Source organism: Asterias amurensis, chromosome 22, assembly GCF_032118995.1.
Source record: "Asterias amurensis chromosome 22, ASM3211899v1".
Lineage (NCBI taxonomy): Eukaryota > Metazoa > Echinodermata > Asteroidea > Forcipulatida > Asteriidae > Asterias > Asterias amurensis.
Genome location: NC_092669.1, coordinates 1,106,344 through 1,134,316, shown reverse-complemented (window position 1 = coordinate 1,134,316; position 27,973 = coordinate 1,106,344). Strand labels below are relative to the sequence as shown.

At 38.2% G+C, this 27,973-nt stretch overlaps 3 protein-coding genes across 7 annotated transcripts in view; 1 reads left to right on the top strand and 2 right to left on the bottom strand.

Moving 5' to 3' along the window:
* LOC139953576 (liprin-beta-1-like) overlaps positions 1 to 9,260 on the bottom strand; it is a 48,976-nt gene extending 39,716 nt beyond the window's left edge. For 4 of the 5 annotated variants that reach the window (XM_071953036.1, XM_071953038.1, XM_071953039.1 and 1 more), the window contains exons 1-2: positions 9,176 to 9,260; positions 1,542 to 1,717 (exon numbers count right to left, since the gene is read on the bottom strand). In XM_071953036.1, coding sequence (XP_071809137.1) covers positions 1,542 to 1,623 — 82 coding nt within the window. In that variant the 5' untranslated portion in view covers positions 1,624 to 1,717; positions 9,176 to 9,260. Of the gene's footprint in view, positions 1 to 1,541; positions 1,718 to 7,762; positions 7,896 to 9,175 lie in introns of those variants that run through there. The other variant, XM_071953037.1, reaches the window with a different exon arrangement.
* A 626-nt stretch (positions 9,261 to 9,886) lies between these two features.
* Positions 9,887 to 14,429, bottom strand: LOC139953724 (12S rRNA N(4)-cytidine methyltransferase METTL15-like). Its single transcript, XM_071953252.1, has 6 exons — positions 14,375 to 14,429; positions 13,652 to 13,875; positions 13,244 to 13,338; positions 12,408 to 12,544; positions 12,002 to 12,193; positions 9,887 to 11,368 (listed from the first exon to the last, which is right to left on the bottom strand). Exons 2-6 carry the CDS (start codon positions 13,800 to 13,802, stop codon positions 10,744 to 10,746), a joined length of 1,200 nt encoding a protein of 399 aa, XP_071809353.1. The 5' UTR covers positions 13,803 to 13,875; positions 14,375 to 14,429; the 3' UTR covers positions 9,887 to 10,743.
* Positions 14,430 to 14,574: 145 nt separating this feature from the next.
* Positions 14,575 to 27,973, top strand: LOC139953595 (kinesin-like protein KIF18A). The gene is made up of 19 exons (XM_071953061.1): positions 14,575 to 14,708; positions 15,429 to 15,660; positions 16,351 to 16,537; positions 17,114 to 17,271; positions 17,836 to 17,940; positions 18,396 to 18,707; positions 18,973 to 19,149; positions 19,577 to 19,651; positions 20,128 to 20,234; positions 20,459 to 20,624; positions 20,845 to 21,012; positions 21,608 to 21,729; positions 22,090 to 22,346; positions 22,819 to 23,658; positions 23,767 to 23,947; positions 24,165 to 24,331; positions 24,827 to 24,905; positions 25,852 to 25,950; positions 26,388 to 27,973. The coding sequence occupies exons 2-19, from the start codon at positions 15,448 to 15,450 to the stop codon at positions 26,443 to 26,445; spliced, it is 3,471 nt and encodes a 1,156-aa protein (XP_071809162.1). The 5' UTR covers positions 14,575 to 14,708; positions 15,429 to 15,447; the 3' UTR covers positions 26,446 to 27,973.

Sequence of the window (27,973 nt, the reverse complement as noted above, 5' to 3'; positions counted from 1 at the left end):
CTAGCCCCTCATCTATGCATCTTAAAGGAAGTGTCATAGATTGGTAAATACTCCAAACATTATTGACCATAAAAAACATACTTGGTGAGAAGCACTGAAGCTGTTGATAGTATTAATATTTTGAGAAAGGATTCCCTTTAAAGTAATTGTTTGGATAATTTTTAACCCCTCAAAAAATCTAAGTCTTAGAAATGATTCATGTATGAATCATTTCTCAGATTTCTGTGTGTTGGTGTCTGTTTGCGAATGCTTCAGTCAGAGATGCAGGTAGGTACCCACTGTCACATACAATGTAGCTAAACTAGTTTTCTGTTAAATGCTCCATTAATTTTCTCTTTGTGCGCCTTGGGTGTCTTTTTTGACGGATATGTGCGCAGTATAAATGTATAATTGTTATAATTATTATTAAACGTGGATGGATTTGACATTCGTGTGCAAATACAGTGTCAATTTTCTCAGTAAGTATGCACTATAATCAGCTGAAACTTTCACATATGACTTTTATTGTATGTTTCTTTATAATTCTGCCTACAGATAAATCAGCATCACCAAGAAAAATTAATAATTATCCTACCTTTAAGAGAACATCTGAGCGCCTTACTTCTATTTACAGAAACAACAACAAGACCCTCAATCTTCCTCCAGGGATGTATCCATGTGTTTTTATCAGACAGTTTGTCTTTTCTCCGTTTCAGAGCAGAGCATTAGAGGCGGACAAAATTAATAATCGTAACTCATGTAAATTTTATCAAATAAATTGATTAATTCCAAGAACATCCTCTCCGAGGGTTTTTTAATATTTCATAGAAGGACTTCCCTTATGATGTCGTCCTGAGTTGGTTATAAAAAGCAGAGGGAATCTTGGCGGTCAAATTTGACGTAATCAAAACAACTCCTGTAAAAGTCTTATTGTTCAGTTTTGCCTTGAGGTAGTTTCTTGAAATGTCGTCCTCGTGAGTTTTTTCTAATGTAGGAGAAAGAATCTTGGTCACACTGACGGTCAGGTTTGACGTAATCAAAACAATTTGTAACCTAATCAATCGATCACTTTTAAAGTCTTATTTCATTTGTATTAAAGGCACATTACAGATAGAACATACAATGTGTATTCTACATTCACTTGAGGAAGCTAGTAACTTAATTTTCCTTGTGGTTTATAATGATATAACTTCCACAGTTTAAGGCCTCCTTTTATATTACTTGCTGAGGTGCGATAGTTTTGAGAAATGCGTAAATTAACGTCACGAAAATACGTTTTACATGCTAAAATAATTTTCATCTCACTGAGGCGAAAATAATTTTTTTGGGGGGGAGATTGTGTAGGCTGTCTATACATGTAATAAGGGGGCAGGACCCAATTTCATATATAGCTGTAAGCAGAAAATACTGCTTAGCAAATTTTTTTACCAAGCAAAATAATTAGCAGGGTACCAATTGCAACAATGTAAACTTTATGAAATTTTGCCTGGTAACAAGTTTCTGTTAAGTTTTCAGGCTTTTATGAAACTGGGTCCACGAGACAACTTCATTAAATTACATACCTGCAATAATGTCATCCATCTGCTCTAGCGCTGCAGCCAGCATCTGAGTGGCATCAGAGGCCAGGTTTGACGAAGTCGTCATCTTGTTATCCAATAAAATTTCTCTCAGCTTGTTAGAAACCAACCGTCTTAAATGTTTGCGTCGCTGAAGGTCTTTGGAGTCTCAGAAGGGTGGTCTGTGTGGGAAGCAATAGAGAGACAAGAAAAGGCTATCAATCCTACAATTGGGACAAATTTATACTACAGTTGTGGTTTGTAAACGGTTGCCCTCTAATTAGGCACATTAGAGATGATGTACTGTTTTTGAGAAAATTTACTTAAACAATTCAAAAACAAGTTCACATACGTAGGAGAAACATTGGGTTGTTACATGTACGTGGCGATTAATTTATGTCACATTTATTGCAACAATCATCAGTCCCAATTTCATAACGTAGAGCTGCTTACATGTAAGCCCCAAAATTTGCTAAGCCCAATAAAGTTATGCTTCAGAATACGGTTACCAGCAACCATGTCACATAAACAATTTATGACTGGTATACTGCTTATTTTTGCTTAGTTATGATTCCAGCTAGCTATATCAGGAAGACACTATATTTAGGCTTCAGTACCCACAATGTAAAAGAACCTTTTTTAAAACACGAGAACTATACACAACGTTGTGCCATCCCTTTAAAGGGACAAGTTGGTCTTTGAAAAGCGTTTGGAACTGTTTCTTATGAAATACATGGTTAGAAAGATATTTGAAAAGTAGAATATAATGATCTACACAAGTATCACTTGAAATTGCATATTTTTCCTTTTACGTCGCGAACTAACACGGTCGGCCATTTTATGACAAATGGGCGACCATGTTTCTTCCGGCGTATAAGGATAACTGTGTGATTTCTAGGCATGTTTGTGTGGATCATTATATTCTACGTTTAAATTATCTATCTAACCATTGTCATTGGTTTCAAACAGTTTCAAATGCTTTTCAAAGACCAACTCGCCCTATCCAAGGCAACGTGTCCCTTTAAACACAAGAACTCTACACAATTTTGTACTGTGAGCCAGCTGCTGAGTCAAGCCATGCTCTCACATTCCACACCGTCACTCATCCTGCATTTTCACCCTACACCTTCTCTTCACTTCAAAAAAACATTCCAGACACAAGTGCATGGCACAAATTATGTCCACGTCGTTTGTATGGAACTTGTGTAAGAGTAATAATTTACGCTTCTCAAATTGAATAACGAGGATGTAACATGTTGTCAAAGTGCCGCATTCACGCGGTGGACGCTCACGGCATGTGTGCGCTATTTAGTTCCAGTTGTAATATTTTGCTGGGGAATATTGATCAAATATTGGGTCAAGCTATTATATGACACAGCATTTTAACCTACATCTCACAATTCTCTGTGTTCCGATGTTTTTAGCCAGTGTCACGGAGATCCCACATAGGCCTGGAATTTCATTTTCGAGAAGGCAAGGCCATTTCCCTTCAAGTTCTAAAAAACAATTCCATTAAAAAAATCAGAAAGTCTATGGGAAACTTCTGAAGGGGCATCAAGGCCAAACCAGGGCAACGGAGACCATGGCATCCGGTTAATTGCAGGCCTGAACACAATCTTGGCCATGTTCCCGACTGCAATCATATTGTACAGGAGAGGCATCAGACTATTTTGTCCTTCCAGCCTCAGTTTGAAAGCCCTTTTTGTGCGATATGGGTAGTTTTATCTTTGCATAATTTTTGCAAATTAGATTAAATTGACAAATTACCAAAAGTATACCCGTTAAGCAGATCCTGAAATTGGGCCCTGGCCTATGTAGTACTTATCAATGACAAAGCTAGTCAGAATATGCCGGAAGAAGTATTTCATCAGTCACATGATACTGACTATTAACACACACCTAAATCAAATTGACTCGTTCAAATTTTATCTTCAGCTGACTGACCGTAAATTCATTGAAGCGTGGCGATTTTAATCCATCATACTTGAATGCTCACCATGGCTGATGGTTTTGTACATAAATAATGAACAGTGTACTACTATTAACTAGATGAACACGACCCACATCTAGGGGTTTCAAACGAGGTTAATAATACCAGTGACTTGTTCACGGCTAGCATTTCCTTTTCTACATTTAATTAATGTCGTTGTGGAGAGTTGCGTTTACAAAAAGTGCTCATAAATTACCTACACTGTATGTATAAGGTTGTTGTTCAACCAAAACATCAACATTGTTTGTTTGTTCTATTTACAAATTTTGAACAGTGATGATACTACAAATAATTTTGTTTTAAAACAACATTGATACAAAATAATTTAGGTTTTGGCCATGTGCACCGATGTGTGTTGGCACTGTATACGGGTATGAACCAAAATTAATATTCTTTATCTCGATGCAAATTTTCATCTATTAAAGCATTGATAATAATTTTTTTAACAAACCATTTTTCAATTAAAATTTGAAAGAATGTGAGGTAAATTTATAATTACTGAGAGAGAGGGAGAGAGAGAGAGAGAGAGAGAGAGATTCATGAACTAATTAGTTTTTGGTTGTCCTGAGACAGTCTGCTCTACACGTACTTCCCAAGAGGATTCCTAATAGATATATTGAGTAGACAGACTGCAGGTGGCATTGATGTTCACTACAGCCTAAACATTTGCTTTGTGCCAGCAGACCAACATTTAACCACAACCAAAGACCCAAGGTCAACCGGTCTAGGCGTGTTGTATCATTCAATTCTCAAACATAAATTCTCACCACTTTACTGATGATGTGTACATTGTGGTGTGTGTTTACATCCATGAACTTTCTAAGAAAGTTCACAACCTTTGTGTGCAGGAACTGCGGTTGTGTTGCATTGAAACGCCTTCGAAAACGGTTGATTTAAGAGTTTTATGGCTTCAGTTGTTTCCTTGATTTGTCCTCTGTCTAGTAAGCCTACCCTCGCCTCTAGCTCTACGTGTACGTGCTTTATCGTAATTTTGCAGCTAGTGTACACCAGCAATGACACTAAGTGTAAAAAGGGCAAAATGAAATGAACACCTTTGGGCCAGCAGCCAATTTCACGAAACTTAACGCAAATCTGCATAAGTCCACTATGAGTTCCGCCAATTTCTCGAAAGTTACGCCACACGTCTGAAAGTGGTGCAACATTTACGTGGCGCAACTTTATGATATGGCGCAAGTTACGCACTACTTTCGTAAAATCGGCTGCAGCAGTTACAAAAATCATATTTTAAAATCAAGGTATTGTAATGTTTACGACATTGGTTTTTGTTTGTGACCTTCCTGATGGTTTGTTGGTAAAAGGGCAACTTAGGCATCAAGGCATTTCCTCCTTATTTAGGAGCCAAGCGGAGATTGATAATAAATAATATACTATTGGAACATTTCAAAGGGCACCAAGGCAATAAAATGGGGCAACAGAGGCAATTGCCATCCTGAAGTACCAGGCCAGCAATGATGAATACTTAAAATTCAAGGTATTTTTTACTGACATTGGTTTTTGTTTCTGACCTTCCTTGTCAAACTCACTCCTCACGGTTTAAAGACTGACAATGTTCAGAATACAGCTCCCCTTTAAGCTGCCATTACAATGGGTAACAATAGCTACACATGTTTGTTGGAAAAATAAAGTCAGCATGAGCAGCCAGCTTTATTACTTTGAAATTCACAATAAATTACAACTGTTAGTTTCAAAAGGTACATGGAGTTCATGATAACATCACTCAGCACTCAATGGAGTCTTTAAAATTGGATTCGGAATCGGCAGCCAACCTTCCAAAGCAGTACTGGGTGCGGAGTGTGTTTTCAATGAGTTTGTATCCAAATGTCATGCCCTTACAATCGTACAATAATAAAGAACTTGTGCTTTGTAGTTTGAGGTTAATGCAGGGTTATCCTGGATATTTTGGGGGATATGACCTCTGTCTGATAAGTACCCATTGTAAATTGTACTATCAATCCGTAACCATGACAACATCCTGTTTCCACTCAGGAATTCACCAATAATTTCCTCAGTTCAACAAATTAAAACTGGAAATTTGTATAATCCCAAGAAACCTGGATAGACTGATCATTACAAGAGTCTACTGTTTGAGTTGTCAGACAATGTATGTTCATGAACATTTTGGGAGCAAAAAAGGAAAAGTGTCTACCAACACAACTTCTTCAGATTCTTCCAAAATGGTGGAAATGGTATAATACACAAATTGTTGTGCCGTGATAGCTTAGCGGTCATCGGTCATGGCATCACGTTTAAGGATTGCGAGTTCGGATGTCCGTCCGAAATAGTTATTTTCTGCGCCTTGAACACCCAGCAGGGTGGATATGTGCGCATTACAAGTCTTATTATTATTATTTATTATTATTGTGCCTGTGCTTTCTGCATTGTGCAAAGAGTCACTAAAATGTCTTATCCACCATTAAGCAGTATCAGTAGAGTCCTCAGTCCTACAAGAATCAGACAAAAACATGCAGTGGATTTTAATGGGTTGGGGACGATCAGTGCCAAACAAAACGTTAAACTTACCAACAAATCCGATTCAGTGCTAGACCATTGTTGAAATTGCTTTAATTTGCAATAAAATATCACAAAGGCGCACTCAAAATGAATATATTTCTTTGTTAGAGGAAGTCGATTATAAATGCATTCGTCCACGCCAATGTGGAGCCTAAATTTATCCGGAAAATATTTTGGTTTCATTCCACAAAATAATACCATACTGTACTGGTGATGTCTCTCTTGAGCTCCATGCAGTTTCATTTCTTCCAAATTTAGATTTCTGATTTTAAGCCCTATCAATGAAAAAAATTCCTCTGCGACGCCTGCCGACAGATGGCCCCTCAAATATCACCAATTAGCCTAGGGGCAGAAATGATTTCAGTTTTGAGGGTGTAAATTACAACCGTTAAAGGGAAGGTAACATTTTCTATTTTAATTAGTTTCCATTCCATGGCACACATGTAATGATGAAACTCCATGAAGTAGAAATTATACAATACATGTATACCTGGTCGACAATTGTTTTTCATATTAAAAACTGCTTTTCCCTCAAAAAAAAGGAAGTAATTTTGTCTTCAAAGTATAGAATAAGGTATGACTTTTAAAATATAATTCAAAAACCATTACAGCATCGAACATCAGTCATAAGCTTTGACTTTGTGAACTTGCTTTCCTGAATTATTTTCTGGATAAAATAGTTGCGTTTCAAATAACATCTTCCACATCAAAAATTCAATGAAAACTCTGTCTAAATTCTAAATCATGTGAGCTCATAATTTAAAAACTGAACTTTACCTAGAACCCCTTTAAAAGAAGCATTTTAATAACCAACTACCCACAAAGTAAATTCAATAATTGCTCAGTAATTTTTCACAGAGGTCAACTCTTGGGACAAGCTAGTCATTTTAGAAGCCAGTCATTTTTCAGAAGCCCACGTGTTGACAGATGTCTGGTTCTTGTACAACTCTTGTCATGCTTAATTGTCAGATTTTCGTCGCAGCGGCTTCAAAAATGGGAAGTGATTCTAGGGTACCATTTTTGGATGGTGTTTTTTTCTTCTTAAGCTTTTGTTTCGAGGAAATAACAGACAATTGACAGGAAGGTGTGGAATGCTGATTATTCCTGTGCCAGATGTTATAAAAAAAAAAAAAAAAAAAAAGCTTATGATAAATATGGTATTTAAAGGCACTGTACACTATTGGTTTTACTCAAAATAATTGTTCTAAAAGCATTAAAACTTGCTCTGAATTTGAGACATCAGCTGAAAGCACACAACTTGTTCAACGAGGGTGTTTGCTGTTTTCTTCCATTATTCTCTCGCAATTTCAACCAATTATTGAGTCCAAGTTTTCACAGGTTTGTTATTTTATGTAAGTTGAGATCTAGTGAGAAGACGGGTCTTAAGTGTCCAGCCGTCGATTTCACCAAACTCTTTCTTACTTAGGATTAATCTTAGGACTTAGGACGGGTTCAGTTCCGTATCCAAATATGTAGGACGCATTGAACCCATCCTAAGTTAGGACGGGTTATTCGTCCTAACTCGAGTTAGGATTAATCCTAGCGTTTCGTGAAATCGGCTGCAGTGCCTTTATTAATTCACTTGTGAATGAAGTGACAGAATAAGGGAGTGACACATTTGGTTTTGAGCAAGAGGGGTGACTGGGTGTCTTTTGGTATGTTTGGACACCATGTTGTTAATTAGGAAAGATTAAGACTTCCTCACCTAGTCTTCAGAGACACCAGGGGCCTTTGTCAAACCTCGGCTTATGCTCAGGCTTGATGTACTGATGTTCGTGCACTGCGCGCTGCTCCAAAATGAAGGTTAAAGGGTAGAGCTGCGTACATAGGAGGTGCCCTGACAAACAGAGAAAACGCATTGCCCTTACAAGAACGAAGCATCAGGCATAAGTTTGCAACAGAAAAACTACTTGTTTTTCCCTATAAATATAAAATTAAATTAATCTGTTTTGCTTGTGATAGTCTCGGTGTGTCATAGCGTTTCAGGAAATGCTGTAGGTATTATTTCAGAGGAAACTATGATTCAAACTTTCTAAACAAGAAGTCTTGATTTATAGGTGGCTTGGGAATACAAAGTGTCATAAATAATCTTTTGGATTGGATGTCCATAGAGGAAGTCAAGGATGCTGATTCAACTTCAATTAAAAACATCGGAAAAGATTCGGTATCACGCCACCACATTTTCATTTGATACAAAATAATATAGTATCTAATTTATATCTTCTTGTAAAAATGAGTGAAAAAGGGGTACAAGGATACGGAAAGTAATCTAAAACATCTAATGTTACACTCTTTTTAGTTTTTCTCTGATTTACATTGCAGACTACCTTATTCTAGAATAAAAGTTAACTCCACCAAAATGTTTTTCTTCTTCTCATTTGTGGCTTACAAGGATCTAATTTAAGGGAATTTAAGTCTGAAAGTGAAACTCATAAATAAAACCTCAAACCCAAACAGTCACTGCGAATCTCAATGCAAGCACAGCCTGATATTTTCTTTAGTAGGCCTAATCATTATTTTGGCATTTTGTTGATAATTTTTGGGGGAAAATTGCATGTGATTTTTAGAAGACTCTGGCAGCATTGTTGTGCCATATTTTATTGATGACTGAATGTACAATTCTTTTTGGATAACTTCTTTTTAAATAGACAACAAAACATTCTCTTTAATTATTTATCATTATCGATTGAAAAATCAAGTTGCATGATAACTGGTGATGAGGTCGTGGGCGGTGAGACAGTACATTTTTTGGACCAACATTTGTTGTTCTAAGAGTGTGTACAAGATTTGTCTAAATAAACGGTAAAATCCATCTAAAAAACTACACCACCGGCGATGCAAAATCAGTGCGCTGTCACAACCGCGATTTGTTCTTGTCAACCGTGCCGTGCCGCAAGCGCCCCCATTATGGTAGTAAGCCAATGGCTACTCGGTAAACTTACATTTTGTACGAAGATGTTCGTACGTCCACGTTTCACGTCAGATAACTCACACAAAACAAGCTAATTAGCAGTTATAATTACCAACTATCACGTACTTCCTCTAAGTGTTAAAAATACCCTCTTAAGAATATTATTTCCGGGATTAAAAACTGACAGGAAATGGTTTTAATTCTTACCACATTCTTCCACAGAACTTCTGTCGTTTGTAGCTCCTCCATTCAGTTGTGGATACTACAATCGACTCTCCAGTTGTGAGCATTATTCGCTAAAACTATAGTAGAATCGATACTGCTGATTCGCCTAGTGTTAGCGTTGTGAGGTTTATTCGATACTGTTTGATCGTCGAGTTTTAATGTTTCATAGAATGAGCTCATGCGGTTAATCGGATTTATAACAGTCATCATGTCGTCACTGTTGTAATAGAATGACCGCACATTGACATATCAAAACAATGAGAGTTTGGAATGTAGAAACTTTAAAGGGGCTCTTTTTTTCTCTTTTCTATTATCACTAAATTCCTCAAAATAACTTGCTAACTCCTAAGTATTTTCAAATTATTAATTATTTGTGATAATAGTAAGCCTATTATTTTTCTCTCTGAAACTAATTAAAAAACTATTTTACTCGTTAAATAGACTTTTTTTTTTTTTAACAGTAGGTTGCAGCAGATCATCAATTGTTTTCCTTTGGAAAAAAATAATGTGAAAATTTGATCACCTAATTTCATCTGGTATGTGAATAAAAGCAGCCAGCGCCCCGGCCACCCAAGCGAAAAAAAAAAATTATGTCCAGAAAAGACACCCACCCTTAAAACACAAAACTTGATTAAAAGTTTATAGTAACTAAAACCAAAAAAAAACAAAAAGCAAACAAATACGATACACAAAGTCAGTTTTCTTTATTAAAATGACATCAATGATAATTTACATCAGAATTGAAAAGCTCATTAGGACTGCAGGATAATAAACTTATGGTCATATAAAGGATTTGAGGCACTGCATGGTGGACAGTTCTTTTCAGAACTGAGAAGTCTCCCGAACCTCCGATTATCTACTCCGCGGTAGTAGAATAAAGCAAAACAGTTCCCTTAGAACAACTCTACCTGGCAAGTAGATACACACATGGTGTTACCGCAAACCAAACTTATGGTCATCGATTTGTTTTTGTTATTTCTCAAATCCAACTGTTTTGGGGTTGAAAATTATCCAAACCTTTTAACTTGGAAGGTAATCCTTTCTAACAAATACTTTACTCTACCAACAGCTGCAGTTCTTCTCACCAAGTAAGTTTTTATGGTCATTTATTTTACGGAATAATAACCAATATAGCTATGATCCTTCCTTTAACAATTTTGCCTATTTTGAGTCAGAGCTATACATCAAACCACAAGTAAAATCTAATGGGAGACTTTTAGATGGTCCTTTTTCGCAGTTCTGCATGTGCTCAGACCTACGCGCGCAATACTGAGCATGCGAGCACACATTCAGAGCCGCAAAAAAAGGACCACTATGTCTGCTGCCTCCAGCGTCTCAAAAGTTTCTTTAATACACCTTCATCATGGTGCGGCCATCTTGATTTTCTCCATTTAAATCAATGTGACCATTCTGAGGCTGGAAGAAGATTAGTCTGGTTCCTTTTTGTACAATGAATATCAGCATCCATTATTGTCATTGGATACAGGGAACATGACCAAGATGGTGGCAGCATGATAAAGGTCTATTGATGCAGGTGATGAAAGTGGAGACTATTGTCCGAGTTTAACAGCAACTCTAAGTTTAGCCGATCGTGACCTTGGATTCCTTTCTATTTCTTCCTCGCTTGGTAAGATGACTTTATTCCGATTGAGAGGATCCCAAAGCCTAGCGTCCTCCTCATCATCGTCTGTTATTGAACTCTTCAAGATGTCTCCACTCGATTGTCGCTTCTGATGGATGCTTCTTCCTTTCTCATTAACCTCACGACCCTGGAAGAACCTCTTGACGATTCGATCTTCCAACGAGTGGAACGACAGAATAGCGAGTTTCCCACCAGGTCTTAAAAACTTTCCGGCCATCTCTAAGCCGCTACTGAGCTCATTGAGTTCATTATTCACAAATATCCTCAAACCTTGGAAGGTCTTTGTGGCAACGTGAGCAGATCGACCGATCTTATCCCTTTTGATGCGAGACTCTGTGTGGCTAAATGCGCAAGAGATGACGGTCGCGAGTTCCATCGTTGTCGTGATCGGACGATACTTCTGGCGGTATTCCACGATGGCCGTCGCGATTCTTTTAGCATGGGATTCTTCACCGTATGTCTTGAAGAGTTTGGCAAGAGTCGTTGAATCGAGGGAGTTTACAACGTCGGCTGCTGTTGGCTGGTTCGGATACCTAGAACACCAAAGTAAAAAATCATACCCATAAGTTCAGGAGACATAAACTTTCCTTTGTGAGACTTTAAAACCATCTTGATAAAAACAATTCAGGGACATTTTTCTGACAACCTGTTCCAACATTATGATAATTTAATTTTTCTATTTTATATTTATATATTTTTTTTTATTATATTTATTTGTTTAGAGGGAGGGGAGTTTCAGCGTTTTTTTGAGAAGCAACGTAAACACCAAGTCCTGCAAATAAATCCACAGGCAAACTTCGTAGGTGGGATTCAAACCCCACAACCCCCACATTCTAGACACAGCAGATATATGAACCACTAGCCCACCGAGCACGCCTGGGCCTAATTTTATAGAGCTGCTAAGCACAACAATTTGCTTAGCATGAAATTTTTGCCTTGATAAAAACAGGAAACAACCAAACCAAATTTCCCTGTGATTTTCAGCAGCTGAATACTAGTAACAAGCAATATGCAACAAAAGGAAATTTGTTTGGTAATCCTGTTTTAATCAAGGAACAAATTTCATGCTAAGCAAATTTTTGTGCTTAGCAGCTCTATGAATTTGGGCCCTGGTGGTCGAGAGGCAAGTTCATTAGCAGTAGTTAGCAGAAGATAGACATTCATACCTGTCTTGACCCATTCTCATGTCCAATGGTCCGTCTTTGCTGAGTGCAAAGCCTCTCTCTGGAGTATCAAACTGAACAGATGAGCATCCAGCGTCTATAAGAATCCCATCAACTGAGTTGGGGCCAAGACCCTCACCTTGAAGGAGTGTTTCCAACTCGCTGAAACGACCTAGAAGAGGGTGAAGTCTCCCTCTACAAATGATATTAATATAAATTAAATTATCTCAATGGCAACAAGTGATATTAATATAAATTAAATTATCTCAATGGCAACAACAAAGTATACAACAGGCAAATCCACTGAAATTCAAGATCTCTACAACTCAAAAAATGAAAACGAGAAATACTGTTTTTTGAGAATTTTTTTAAAACCAGGATACGACACCCAACCAGCTTGTACACTTACTTGAACTTCTCAGCCATTCTTTGAGCAAGATCAAACGCAACCGGGTCTCGATCCAGTCCATACACCTGTGTATCAACGCCTTGCTTAAGAAGCGCCCTCGTGTGGCCACCTGCTCCAAAGGTCATATCTACAAAGATCTGCAAGGGATGATAACACATTGCAGAACTTTTTAAACTTGGGGTTGAACAAGAATGGACTAGAGCGGGATTGAACCAACGAATCCAGCTCTACACCAATCAGGCCTGGAATTTCATCTTTGAGAGGGCAAGGCCATTCTCATTTTGCAAAGGGCACTTCCAAAATGAAAATCTTGATGTCTATGTGAAACATGTGAAACATTTGAAGGTGCACCATTGCCAAGACCTAGGCAGCAGAGGTCAGAAGTCAATGAGTAACTTTTGAAGAGGCACCAAGGCCAAGACTAGGGCAACAGAGGCTGTGCCCTCCATGTAATTACATGCCTGACCAACTGAGCTATCTAGCCCTGTGTTTGCGATCTTCATGTTTGTAAATATATTTTTGGCTTTATTATAAAAGACAAGAACTGCCTCCAGTCATCGTGCTGGCTAGATGGTCTAGTGATAAGACATCTGCTCTAGAAATGCAAAGGTCGTAGATTTGAATCCCACCCGAGTGATTTTCATGTGGATTTTTCCGCAGAACTTGGGAAAGCACTGAGTATACAGTGCTTAATACACATCAGTGTGGGGGTAAAAAACAAATTAACTAGAAATGCAAAGGTTGTGGATTTGAATCCCACCCGAGTGATTTTCCTGTGGATCTGTTTCGCAGAACTTGGGTGGGGTAAAAACCAAATTATTTCCATATTTTTTTACCTGATTGTGTTGCGGAGACAACGCAGCTATGACTTCCTCCCTCATGACTGGAATATGAAGCTCACTGTCTTCATCTTCTTGTTTGTCTTGGATCTCTGAGAAGAAAAATAAAGTGAACAAACAATCGTCATTGATTTTTTTTACAATGTATGGATTTGTGACAATACAGGAGTTGTTCACTTAGCAGGCGCGCAATCGCGCCTGCATCACGCATTCAATAGCCATGTACAAAACAGCGCGATGTTCCCTCATTTTGCCAAGCAAAATGTAAGTGCGCACGCGCTATGTGCAATTTACATATTTCATGGGAAGGGAAGGGCCCATTGCTGCTGTAGGTGCATTTGTTTACTTTTCTAAACAATCTGGTCTAAATTCTAAGCGGCTAGCAGAGATCCATACAAGACCTACTTGATATCCTTGTCCTTGTTCCTCTTGGGTTAAACAATGAAGCGGACACAGAGAGGGGCCTCCTGTGGAGAGTCAACAGAGAGGGCAGCATACTAGTAGTACTAGGGCAACGGTTGAAGAAAACTCTCCCCATCTTCAATGAAGAATTCATGCCAGCCTGTAGGCTATCACTTTGTTTTGCTTGTAGTTGTTTACATTTGGCTGAAACTCAAAGAAGCAAGAGGCTGTTGATAAAAACATCAAATTTGTTTACTATAGTATTACTATTATTTTAATAGGCCTGTTATTATTAATTAATAATATATTTTTATATAAGGCTAGCTGTTTTAGTTGCGATAACGCTACCAACTTGGCATTTTTCGCATCGGGGTTATCAGGTTATACACCAAAAATACTTTAAAGTTTAAAATACCAGTAAATACCACAAAATACTGGCAAACTATTGGAAACTCCTGTAAAATGTTACTACAGTGCGAATTGCAACAAACAATAACAAACTAAAGAGTGTGCAAAAACCAACAAATCATGCAAATTCATGGCAGAAACAAAAATGCAAAGCAAAGCCATTTCTGATGGGCAGTTTTGAATGTACCATAACCTTCTTTAAATTATTGGTTGTAGGATACGGCATTTTCCCCTATTAATTACATTTTTATTCAAATTAACATTTCAATCAACAAGTTTCCATGTTTCAACACCGTTTAATCAGAAGAAAGTGTTTACCTTTTTTCAACCCCGTGCAGCATGCATGCCATGTGGGAGTGGTGATCTCTTGAGGGCGCCCTTTCAAAACTGCGGTGCTTTTTAATATGATACAAGTGGCGTTCCATACTTTGATGTGCTCGACAGTGATGAGAGTTTGGCCAATCAGCAAGAAGCAATGAAACGAATGACCAATCAGTGAACGATGACACAGCGGCAATATTCGAATGAATGAAAATAAATGCCGAGAAGTAGTGGGCATTTAAATAATGTGAGAGAAAACTTTCGTGCTATAAAAAGTGGAAATCAAGAAGCAGATCGTCGAAGTCAAACCGAATTAACGATTCCTTCAAAGGTAATATTAATTCTTTCATAATTTAGACCAAAAATCTCAGAGTTTCAGGCCTTAAAAAGATGATTATTGTTAATTTTTGACGTGGTCAATTTTAACGTTTACGTTTTTGATTTTTTACGAACCCGGAACTTGGCTAACGGCGTAACGCCGGATGATGATGGAATATAGCAACGTTAATGGTTATGATTGACTGACAGTGACAGTATTTAATGTGGAACACACTCAGGATTTTTCAGGTTATTAAATCTTTTGGCGTAGGTTAAAAATGGATGAAATTGTCATTACCATTAATTTTACTTCTAGAAACTAAAGGCTCCCCTGTACTGTAGCCTTATATAATAATAGTTTCTAGAAGTACATTCATTTAATTTTTAATATTCATAAGAACAATAACTAAATTTCAGCAATTTCAAATCATAGGGACTATGGTCTATAGATTCAACAACAAAAATGACAGGATTCCGAAAACGGAAAAGAGACAACAAGTTGAAAAAAAGAAGAATAAAGGTTGAAATCTCGTTACACCAAATATTAAATAAATACTAGGGCCTACTTCATTTGAATGATTTTACAGTGTCAGTGACGCCATCACCGGTAAAAAATATATTTATAATATATAGGCCTATATTGTCTTATTACGAATACGATTTTGATCTAATGTTAACCAATTTTAACCTTTACTTTTTTATCTTTACTTTTTTACCTTATAATTTTTTGCAGTTTATGTTGTAAGAATAAGATGTCAACATCACGTCGACGGAATAGTCGAGGTGGACGTCGACAATCATCAGGCACAGCATCATTAGGAAACAACAATGATCAGAACAACAGTACCAACATCCGTGTGGTTGTTCGGATACGACCTCCAAATGCTGTGGAACTAGAAAACGGATCAGGATCACGACCTGTTGTTCAAATGCTGGATGAAAAACTTCTGGTCTTTGATCCAAAAGTAAGGAACTCATGATTTAGCCTCCGACTCTGAGCGATTGAGCACACTGAACCATGTAGGAACTCCATGACTGAACTAAAAGCTTTTAGTGGCTAACGCCGAGTCATAATAATGTGGGTTCAAGTCTCAGTACTGGCAGTGGCACTTGTGTCCTTGATTGAGCAAGACACTGAAAATAAACTGTTAAATAAGTGCTTCTTGGCGTTTACATCCTGGCTTAAATTCCAATTGGAAATGGACTCTGCCAAGTGTAGAAAAGTAGAAGTAAAACTTTGGCCCATTGCTTGGGTGAATTGCACTGTGAATGATTGCTGCGTTCTGACAACTCTGTTTTGATAAACCCCTCATTATGTGCTCATTGGTTTACAACTGTTCATAATTCACGTGAAAGTGAAGCGAATTTGCTTGGGTCACAATTTTGGAAAAACCGCATATTGATTCAATGTGTCACAAAATTTCGCTTGTGCATTTGTGTAAAGTATGAACAAGGCTTAGTTTAGGATGAGGAAAATTCAATCGGATGACGAAACACAGGGGTGTCGAAAGTGTGTAACCCACTTAACTGTCGAAGTGTAACCCACTTAACTGGCACTGTACATCCACTAAACATGAGTTTAAGTGCAATGGATTAGCCCTGAAAAGTTACCTTCTACAGCCATTGACTTCTAAATCACTTTTTCTGAAATACAGGAAGAATCTCTCCCCAGCTACTTCCATGGACGCCGTGTCGCTAAGAGGAACTTCATGCGAAGGAAGAACAAGGATATCAAGTTTGCGTTTGATCACGTCTTTGGTGAGAGAGTAACGCAGGAGTTTGTGTACGAGAACACTACTAAAACCATCGTTGATAACGTTCTAGCTGGGTACAATGCTAGCGGTGAGTTGTAAAGAAAAGTTGAATAAGTCTACATGTATTCCAATTGGGGAATATTAGACAATTAAAAAAGTAGACATTTCAGTGACTAGCCAGCAGAACCAAGGCCCAATTTCACAAAGAGCTAAGATTGATCTCAACTGCAAATCAATCGTGGTTGCTAATCAATGTGTGATGTCACAATACAAGTCATGCCTGGTAGTAAAATATAGACAACTCATCTTTGTAAGATGAATCTAAGTACTTTGTGAATTCGAGCCTAGTTAGCTTGCCATTCAGTGGTCCATATTTCATATTCAACAGGGATGCTTTGCAACAATGATGAATTAACCAGCCGGACCACTTGGAGAGAATTATGGCTGGTCCTCTCTGGTTTTTAACTGGCATTTGGCGAGCAGACCACTGTTATAAAGGGGGAACACAAAGTGTTACTAAGTAATTTTCTGTTGTTTATTTACTCCCAAGTATTTTCAGCAGACAGAACTAATTTGCCTTCAATTTATAATAATCTTGACCTTATTTGGGCTCAGACTCCCTTATTACTAGTATTTTGAAAACCTTTCTTTGATTCATACATAGTGTTTGCATATGGAGCCACCGGAGCAGGTAAGACTTTCACCATGCTAGGGGCCCCTGACTGCCCAGGGGTCATCTTTCTAACCATGGTTGACCTCTACAGACGTATTGGAGAGATCAGCAATGAGAAGCTGTGTGATGTCGCAGTGTCGTATCTGGAGGTAATTAATCGATATATTAAAATTTGCCACAATTTTTGGTTGTCTGAATTACATTTTTATTTATGTTCCAGGGTTTAATTTGAGGTAGCAATGTGTACCCATTTGGCTGCCAGTGCTGCATACTCCTAAGGAGCTGAGATGGTTTCAGTTAAGCCTAAATAACAACATTTGTGATGATGCAATAAAGACACTGGACACTAAATTGTCAAAGACCAGTCTTCACAGTTGGTGTATCTCAACATATGCATTAAATAACAAACCTGTGGAAGTTTGTACTAAATCGGTCGTCAAAGTTGTGAGATAATAATGAAAGAAAAAACACCCCTGTCACACCCTTAAAACAACTAGGCTTTCAATTTACAGGCAACCAGTTGCAGGCAATCTCCAAGAAGAAAAGGCAGTCACATTTAAATATTTTTTCTTAGGGATCATCAGACATTGTTTGAAGAATTACTCATATGTTGCTGCCGAATTAGTCCGGTAGCATACACTACAGTTGGTGGCCTCCAATTGGCTTTGTGCAACAAGGCCCTGAGTTTGTCGCTCTTTATATTTTACTTCTAGGTCTACAATGAGAATATTCGTGACCTTCTGGCACCATCGGGTCTCCTAGCCGTCCGGGAAGATCCAGAGAAAGGAGTCGTAGTCAGCGGTCTTTCCCTCCACAAGGTAAAAACTTTTAATCTGCTGAAGGAATTCTGTATTTTTTTTTCTCTTTCTTTTTTCCCTCTTTCAGAAAAATACTGTTTAAAGGCTTTGGTTTTTGAAACAGTTCAATTGCTTTAAACATAAATGTAGATGCATAGGCCTACAAAAAAAAAAATAACAAATTGCATTTCAAAACGTGACATGTATTTGAGATATCGCCGAAGTGGTTATGTCTACTTTACGTTCCTTGCACGAAGAATAATCTGTAATAAGAAAACACCATCTGAGAACTGTTACTGACGGTAATTCTTCTCAGACTCAACTTCAATAGTGAAATGTTTCACAAATAGCTTTTACTATCCAAAGCCTTTGTAGGTTTCTAACCAAAAGTTTAAATTGCCATTAATGTTAAGAGTAATTGCCAAACGCATACCTTTCCTAAGTTAAAACTTTGGTGTGTTTATTTTTTTTCGCAGCCAAGAAGTGCAGATGAATTACTTCGCATGTTGGAATACGGGAACAGAAACCGGACTCAGCATCCGACCGACGCCAACGCCCAGTCCTCGCGATCGCACGCCGTCTTCCAGGTTTTCGTCCGACAAAAAGACCGTACGGCGAACATCAGCACGGACTTCCGCATCGCAAAGATGTCGCTGATTGATCTGGCGGGTTCAGAGAGGGCCACCGTGACGACAAACAGAGGCGCGAGGTTTCGTGAGGGCGCTAATATTAATCGGTCCCTGTTGGCTCTTGGAAATTGCATTAATGCTTTAGCCGACTCCACAAGGGTAAGATAAGACTTCACTTGAACGCATTTTTTATTATCAGTAGGGGAAAAAAACGCCCACAAATTCCTTTGCTTAGCAAAAAATGTGTGGGACACCATTTGCAAGAATGTAAACCATGGAATTTTGGCTGGTAACCAGTTTCTGTTTTTTCCAGTGCTGAGCAAGTTTTTTATGCTTACTGGGTTGATGAAACTGGGCCCTGGAGAAAGGAATGTCTAAATCTGTTCACTTTTCTAATTTCATGTTTCATTCCTTTCCCTTGTAGGCGAAAGGCCAGCACATTCCCTACCGAAACAGCAAACTGACAAGGTTACTGAAGGACTCCCTCGGGGGTAACTGTCGGACAGTCATGATCGCAGCAATCAGTCCGTCAAGTCTGACCTATGAAGACACTCTCAACACACTCAAATACGCCAACAGAGCTAAAAACATACGCACCACTGTAAGTACTAGAAGTGTCTCTGTTTGTGGTTTCATTCGGTGTTTTTGTCTTGTAGACTTAAAATATGATATCACAAGATCAAACAGTACACTGAGTTCGAAGGATGACTATAATTGACTGCAGGGATTGCCCCATATACACAAGCTATATCAGGCCGAGATACGCTTAAATTATTGCGCAATACGCTAAAACATTTTAATTTTATTTTTTACTTTTGATAAAATACCGGTACACAAACAATCTTCAGGATAAATGCCATTATTAAGAATTCACCAGAGTGCACAGTAGTGCTTTTAAAACCAAGATGAAAAGACGAACCCATTATTGCGTCGCCAAAATTTGCTCCGCATTCGCAGGATGTATGAGCCAACCCTCAAAGTAAGTAGTTTGATAAACAAATTGTTGGTTTGTTTTCTTTCTTTGACAGCTGAAACAGAATGTGGTCAGTGTGGACCTACACATCAGTCGCTATGCACAGATCGTTGAAGAATTGAGAACGGAGGTATGGAGAACTTTTGTTATTTCAAAACAATTTTATCTAAAAAAAAAAACAGTTGAAGGCCTGACGCTTCAAATATAAAGAGTCTTTCTAGAAGACTCTGCTAGGATTGAAACATCAACTGGCCTTCTAATTTTGTTTGCTTTTATACCATAGGTCATTTTGGCTGATTTGCGAAAGCAAATTTTACTTTCTCAAACAATTTTAAGTTTAAACAATTTTGAATGTGTGATAATTAGATTATATTAATTGACAATGAAAAACAGAATTTACTGACCCTCCTTAGAGCCAAATAATCAAATTGTTCTGAGACAATTAAAATGTCAAATGAGACAAATGAATTAACCAAATTTCTCCAACGTATTTTATTTTGAGATTGCCAAGTAAATCATATAAATAAAAGATTTGCTTGGTAGGGTCTATTGGGAAGATAACACCAAATCAATAAATTCCTAAATAAATAATGTTTGATTTTGTAGGTTTCTGAGTTGAAGGTTAAACTTCAATGCTACGAGTCAGGTGCTCTGAAAGTGAGCGTTCCACAACCTCCTCCCCGTAATGATGGAAATGATGAGCAAGTCCACAGGTAAGCACAAAAAAGCAGCTAAGCACAACATAATTAATGCTTACCAAATTAAGGTTACAAGCCAAACTACCATGTGACATGTACGTGACTGCTCATTTCTGCCTTTCAGAAATGCGCCATGCAATATTTTCTGTTTAAGCAGCTCTATGAAACGGGGCCTGTGTGGTAAAGTTTGTTTTGTGATTCTCAACCATTCTGTCCACTTTGACTCTTAACCATTTTAGATTGCAGTTAGAGCTTCACAAGGTGTTCGTCCAGCGTGGCAGCATCCGTAAGGAGCTCCTAGAGCTTGAGTCGTCGGATCGTGACCTGACGATAAAGATCAGTCGCAAACATCTAATGGTGGAGAGGTTGAGGTTAATACATGGAGGGTCTGCTCAGGGGGATAAGGTAAGGAGCAACAAACCTCGTTTTACTCATAAACAAATTGACCACCAAAATAGTGAGCATGGCACAATGGCCATGTGTGACAAGCGTGCACAGGGTCAATAGTCAATTAATGTTACTGATTTTTAAAAAAATGTGAACATTTTATTTTAAACAATTTTGTCCACAAAAATTAAGATTTGGAAGAATAAATGTTCTCCATCTGTCAATGTTTGTTTTCTAGACAATGGGACGTTTTGAGAGAGTCATCGCAGCGTCAGAGGCCAGACAAGCTCGACTCCGACAACGGAAACCCGCAGTGGAGGCAAGATTCAAGGACAACGAAGCGGAGCTGGAGAAAGTTCAATTGGAGATAAGAGGGGAGGAGCAAGGAGACGGGCAGACCTCTGAGGTTTGAGAAACTTTCATTTTCTTAGAGATTTGTTTTTGTCACTGTTAAAATCCTTAGAATTCACCTTGAAAAGTATGCTAAAATCCTTGCTGGGCTCAAAGTTCAAGAGGTGAGCTTATGTTAATAAGAACAGGAGTCGTAGTTCTCCTCAAAACATGGGTTGAACTGCCATTTTTTACACTTGTCATTATACTGCAAAGAATCAAACGCTTTTTGATATTTGCAAAATCTTTCATCTGGCTTAAGATCCTTTCACGGAACAACACCTAAGTAGGTTATGGAGTCAAAGATATTATGTCAACTTTACTTCTTTTGAGGGCCCAGAATGGGTCCCAAGACAATGTGATGGCATGTTCTTAAGAACAAATAGTACAGGCGATTTTAGATATAATAATGATAAGAAGATTAATAAGACTTGTAATGCGCCCTCCTGGGTGTTCAAAACAAAACAAAACAAAGAAAAATAGACACAACAAAATTAAACGCATATGGGTGTTTTGTTATTCCAGTTACTACCGAGATTATATATGGCGAGGCAGACTAGCATTAAAATCAACCTGTAAAATTTAACTGTTTCCAAAAAATATGTTTTCAGGTGTTACAGGAGTGTTTGCGGACAAGACATCTTGAGATTGAGTTAAAGGATTGCAGACGGCAGATTAAACATCTGAAGAGGTTTGCCAGACATCAGGACAGCCATCAACAAAGCTCTGAGAGGTAGAAACAAAATTCTCAAACAGTTTTTTTAAACATGGAAAGTTCTTTATACGCTTGTAGAAAAAGGGTTTGAAAAAGGGTCTGTCTAAAAGACACTCCTTGCGCAGGAGAGATGCAGAAGCATTTTCGATCAGATAATAAAGATCGTGTTGAAAACTGCTAATTCCTGAGCTTACTGTGTTTGTCATAAGAACAATTGTCTGCTTTTAATGGTTGTCTTCTTAAGATTGGTGTCTTCTCGTCTTGAGTTAAGATGTCTTCCCTTTTTTTCAAAACCCTTGGATGACAACAGTTTGGATGACACCATACAGTTAAAATGTTCATGCCAACAACAAATCTTTCGTTCCCTTGTGATCACAGATTGATTGTCAACCTCATTTCCATGGTTCGTAAGCAGTACTTCCTTCTGAAGGGTTCCGGCCTCGCCACCACTGACGTCACAACAGACTTCGAAGCCTTACAGAAACAAGTTGAGGGAGACCGAGAAGTCGCCTGGGCTGACCAGAGCATGTCAGAGGTCGCAGATTCTAACCCCAACTCTGCCGCCGCAGCAGGGGTTGATTTGAACTACCTGCTACTCCTCCCTGTCATGAGATGTGTTGACTCTACTCCAAAAGGTACAACTCTTTGGAGCCATCTTGGTTTGGTTCCTTGTGTTTTTCAGTGCAAACATAGTGCTTATAATCAGATTAAAGGAGCCAGACTAATTCTCTGTCACAGACCTCCGACTTTTACCAAGCTCGATTTTGGCTGAGGGTATCTAACAATGTTCCCCATACTTTACACACTATTTCCTCCTTAAGAAGTATCTTTCCCTGAAAACCTCTCAACAATTTCTCCGAGATTCCAAGCGTACAGTAAAGACACGAAAGAGTGCCTCATAGAGAACCAAATGCTCTGGCTTCACAACTATACCAAATAATGTTTCGTTGGGGGTACACTTTTTGAAAGGGTTTTGTCTCCTGTGGTTGAAATTTTAGATAAGATGTCAATCTACCCAGAAGCCCCCAAATCATCACAATTCATTTGCTCTTTTGATTTTCTAAACATCCATTTTGCTCAATTTTTGTTGTAATTTCATTGATATAGCACCCTCAAGGTCGCCAAGGAAGAAGAAAAGACGGAGTTCCATCGGACACCACACCCCTGCGAAGGGAGTCAACACTCCAATACGTCCAGAAGGTACTGGCGGACACCGTGGCACCCCTGCTAAGAGAATCAACACACCAATGCTTCCAGAAGGTACTGGCGGACACCACACCCCTGCTAAGAGAGTGAAGACACCAGTTCAATCTGAAGGCTCACACATGCCAACACAGAACAGCACACCGGCTCAACGGGGATCCGCTGTAAAAATCGGCGACACACACCCTCCTTCCCGCCTCCCAACGCCAAGTAGGCATACCCCTGGAACATCAGCTAGGAGGACCATTACTGAATCTGACACCAACAGCTTTCACCCAATCCCAACAAATAGACTATCGACAAATGTTGGAGTAACTTCCAACACTAGCAGCCTGGTGTCAATATCAGAGGTTGTGGGGGAGGAAGGTTCTGTCCCCTTCGTCAGAAATGAAGAGAATGTTGTAGGACGGCTAGGTGAGACTGTGACCAAGACCAAGCAACAATCAAACCAAAGCGGTGAGGATATAACGGAAACAGAGGGGCTAAGAGTGAACCTTGCGGGCACTTTTGAAATGGAGGGCATCTCTCCGCTGACGTCGCCGCCCACTTGCGGTCAACCTCAGCTGGACAACAACAATCATGACACAGTGAACAGGATCAACGAATCACCATCTCTTGCTGTTACATTGCCAGAGGGAACTTCCAACTCTGACATGCGTCCAGACTCTCAGAAGCCTGTTGCCCGGGTGATAACCTTTGACCAAGAGAACGTAATACCCAATCAGAAGATCAGTCCAGTCACAGGTAAAGATGAAACATTTATAAGAAAGAAAACTTAACCTTCCCTTATTAAAATAAAAGTTAAATAATCGCTTGTTTGTTAATTTGTCTTTCTTCTCCTCGCATTCCCAGGTCGAGTGATGTCATATGCCGAAATCCTAACCACACCCCAGAGATTGGATGCAAAGGCCCAACAGAGGGCTCCCTTCACTGTCATCACGAACAATTCACCCCAGCTTCAGAACAGACCAAACACAATGGGTAATGAGAACCAGTGTAATGGGAGCCAGTCTACTTCCAAGTCTACAAAGAGGTACGATCTCATTTCAATGACATTCATTTCCAAACTACGATAGCAGTAGACTCAAAAATCTCTTCTTTAAAGTGAAAACATGATTACGTCAAGAGCAAAACACAATAACACTGTCAACACAGGTGCTTGCTAGTATATTCTAAACCCTGAACCAAAGAAAACACACTTTGTGACTGTCACCTTATTTTTGTGAATTTTTGTTTTTCTACATCATCAGGGGTCTACAGAGAAAGGGTGCTTTCACCAAACGCAACGCACCCCTGCATCACAGACGCAGTAAGTCTCATGGCATCATTGGCGAGGTGCCATTCTCATTCCAGGAGGCGAAACACGCCGATACCCTTCACCGGTTTGGACTTCCTTCAATGGCGGATCAGCCAGCAGGTTAGTAATCAAATGGCCATAGAATAATAAAGACTTGTTTGGGGTTGTATTGAAGGGGAAGATACAGTTTCTTTTCCATCCACGAATTAATCAAAATGAAACCTTTATGTCATTTCTTAAAGGGTTGAGGTCTTTTTTGTACGAAACAAAACACAAATATCCACAGATTTACATTAAAATTACATGGTTTAAAGATGATAGTAGAAAGCTTCCCTTTAAAAAATTACTCGGTGAGATGCTGTAGTTTTTGAGAAATTACTAAAACAATGTCACAAAAATATTTGTTGTATATAATATTAGCGAGACGAAAGTTACTTCAAGCACGGTACACTGGATTTACGCGATTCTCCTGAAACCCTGGCTATCTGATTTTCAATTTGTTTTTCTCTCAAAAACTTGACAACTAATGAGGCTGAAACATCTACAGGTAAATTGTATTACATATATCGTGGGGAAAAAACTTTTAAGGACTGGATTTATTTTGTTTTATTCCAGCTTCAGTGAGAAAAGCAGCACCAGCTTACATGTCCCTGACAGCCTCAGCTGCAAATAAACGAAGGAATTACGGAAGAGGGTAAGTTTAAAATATATTACCAAAAACACAACCCAATGTTAAACACAATAATAACCGCAGCACAGAGAGATCTTGCTGTGCAGAATTAGTTTGTCGACAACAATACAACATGAGCTTACATTACTTGGGATAAACCAAATTCCTACTAGATGTAGTTGTGAAAGCCAATGTGTCCTTCTTGTTATTACTTCACAAGTTAAAGCCATTGGACCCTTTCGGTACAAAAAAAAAAAAAAAAAAAGTTCACAGATTTACAAATAATTTACAGGGTTTACAGAAGGTAATGGTGAAAGACTTCTCTTGAAATATTAGTCCATGAAATGCTTTACTTTTTGAGAAAACGGTAAAACAATATAAATTCTCGTTAACGAGAATTACGGATTTGTTATAAACACATGTCATGACACGGCGAAACGCGCGAAAACAGGAGTGGGTTTTCCCGTTATTTTCTCCCGACTCCGATGTCCGATTGAGCCTAAATTTCCACAGGATTGTTATTTTATATATAAGTTGTGATACACGAAGTGTGGGACTTGGACAATACTGTTTACCGAAAGTGTATAATGGCTTTAATGGTCTTGGATAAGTGTTGATATTAAAAAACATTGATAGAAAAATGACCCCATTTGAAGTAATGTAGTTTCTAAAGAAAGAGGGAATTTTTCACCAAAAAATTTGAATCCTTCTTGGGCACCTGAATGTAAACAATTCTCTACAACAAGGGTGTTTTTTGTTTTTGTTTGTTTCAGTTTTGCATAATATTCTTGCAACTTGCAACCAATTGAGCCAGCATTTCTGTAACAATACAAACAACGGTGAATTATTAGCTTGAAAAGTCTATTAAAGCCTGCACCATGTGTACGTGAAGGTCGGTCCTTGTACTTGATTAAAGGCTCAATAACCTAAGTAAAGTATGAGGTTGAAATAAAATTGTTCTCCCGGACAGGTTGCCATCCTCCCAGGAGAACCAACCCCCGGCAGACCACAAGGGTCCGATACGTCTCCAAAGAGCAGAGAGCCTCAAACGACCACCACTCAGAATACCGTAAGTATTTACTTTGAAGTTTGAGTTAGGGTTGATTGACTAGACAGGATTTATACTTGTGACCTCCAGATTAACGTGCCATCGCTCCAACAACTGAGCTATCAACATTAGCAGTCTCTGTTTTTTTCAATGTCTTTGTTCGTGGTGCAAGTCACTGCCATTTTGTTTTCTTTCTTTTTTTTCAAATATAAATTTCTCTTTGAAAAAACAGTAAACAAACTTTGTGATCTTTTCAAAAAGTTTCTGGAAAGTGACATTGGAAAAGAATGGATGGATCTAAGGGTTTGAAATCAGCTGAACAGCCGAGAACTCCATACCTACAGAATTTAATTTTCTCATACTACTTAAAATTTTAAAAAGCCCTATTCTTTTAAAACACTTGAAGAATTATTTACAATATTCTTTAACTAAATTTTGTTTTTTTTTGTATCTGTCAGGTCATTCAACATCAAGAGCCGATCAGTGAGCAACCTACATGGAAAAGCCAATCCGTGATGGAGTTATACTGCCCTCTATTGGTCAATCTTTGAAAGTGACAAAAGCTGTACGTGCCTTGCATCAATGCCCATGTATCAATGACTGTAAGCAGCTCTGAGCGGACAATTTTTTTTAACCACACAAATAAAATAAGCAAATTAAATGAAAGGACCATGTGATCCAATAAAAAAAAAAAAGTCCTTAAGCAAACACATTACAGCCTCCTATATTTAAGCCTAGTAAAGCCTATACTTCACTGCAAAAAATGGTACCTGCTTTTTTTTCAATTTGCGATGCAAAAAAAGTCATTTCGCTTCCGCTTGAAGTATGTACCAGGCTTTAACAAGATTCTCCAAACAAAGTCTGTTTACAGTTCACAGTATTTTTGAATGTGTGTGGGTGTGTGCATCAAAGTAACATCTCGCAAAACAAGTAAAATTGTCCGTTTTAAATTTGGTTTCCTTGGATGTTAATGTTATTTATTTGGCCATTGATACAACACACAGGCAGTCAACATAGATGAATATACAAATTCTGAATTCGGTATGTAAAATAGTCCATTTTAGTGTTTGTAAATAACCCACAAAAAAGCCTTTTGTAAAAACAGAAAAATGCCAAATGTATAATAATTTCACAAATGACTGGAGTTGCCGCCAAGTCTCATTAAAACCTCAGCTTTTATAGTATTTGTAAACTTCCTGTAAAAAGCTCAGAATTTCTTAAATGCTTTCGAAAATTTAGCATTTCAAATTGTAAATATTACTTAATGTTTTTGAATGCACATATTATCATAATCACCGGCTCACCTTTAACTAAAACATTTTTAAATGCACGCATGATGTAAGGAACTTGGCTGTAAATATGCATACTGTACAAAGTATACATGACAAACTTTCACTTGAAACTGTAAATCATAGTAAAAATTCTGTCGGTGTTGATCGTGAATTAATGAAAATGTTTTTAATGTGGAAAGATTCATTGTACCCGGGAGGTCTTTTTTTCGACCTCTATGATTATTCTTTTGTATGGGTTTTTTGGGGGGGTTTGGTGGTGTTGTTTATTTTGATTTACTGATGACGGTTTTAATTAGAGTGCAATGCCAGCTTGACTTCTTGTTAATAAAGGCTACATGAATGACATTTTTGAAAGCATGTATCATGGTTGTATAAAAAAAACACTCACTGAATTGCAAATAAATTGCTGTAGCATGCAAAAGAAGATGTTTCGATTTTCATTATTCCAGGTGACACAACAAGACAATTTACAAACTAGTTCCGAGAAACCTAAAAAAAATAAATCACTAAAATTTCACAAATCACCTGTCTTAATCTTCCCGTCAAGGGACGTCAGCAAACTCCCAAACGAGGGAAATAACCACCAAACTGGTAATGGGCAATCTCTCTGCTACAAACATTGGTTTAACATTCATGGTTATGTATGGCACAAATCAAGAGATTGTGACTCACGAACTAGACGACAATACTTATTCTAGTCGTTGTGAAATCAGCGGTTAGCTTGGTAGAATTCGAACCCACAACGTTGTTAT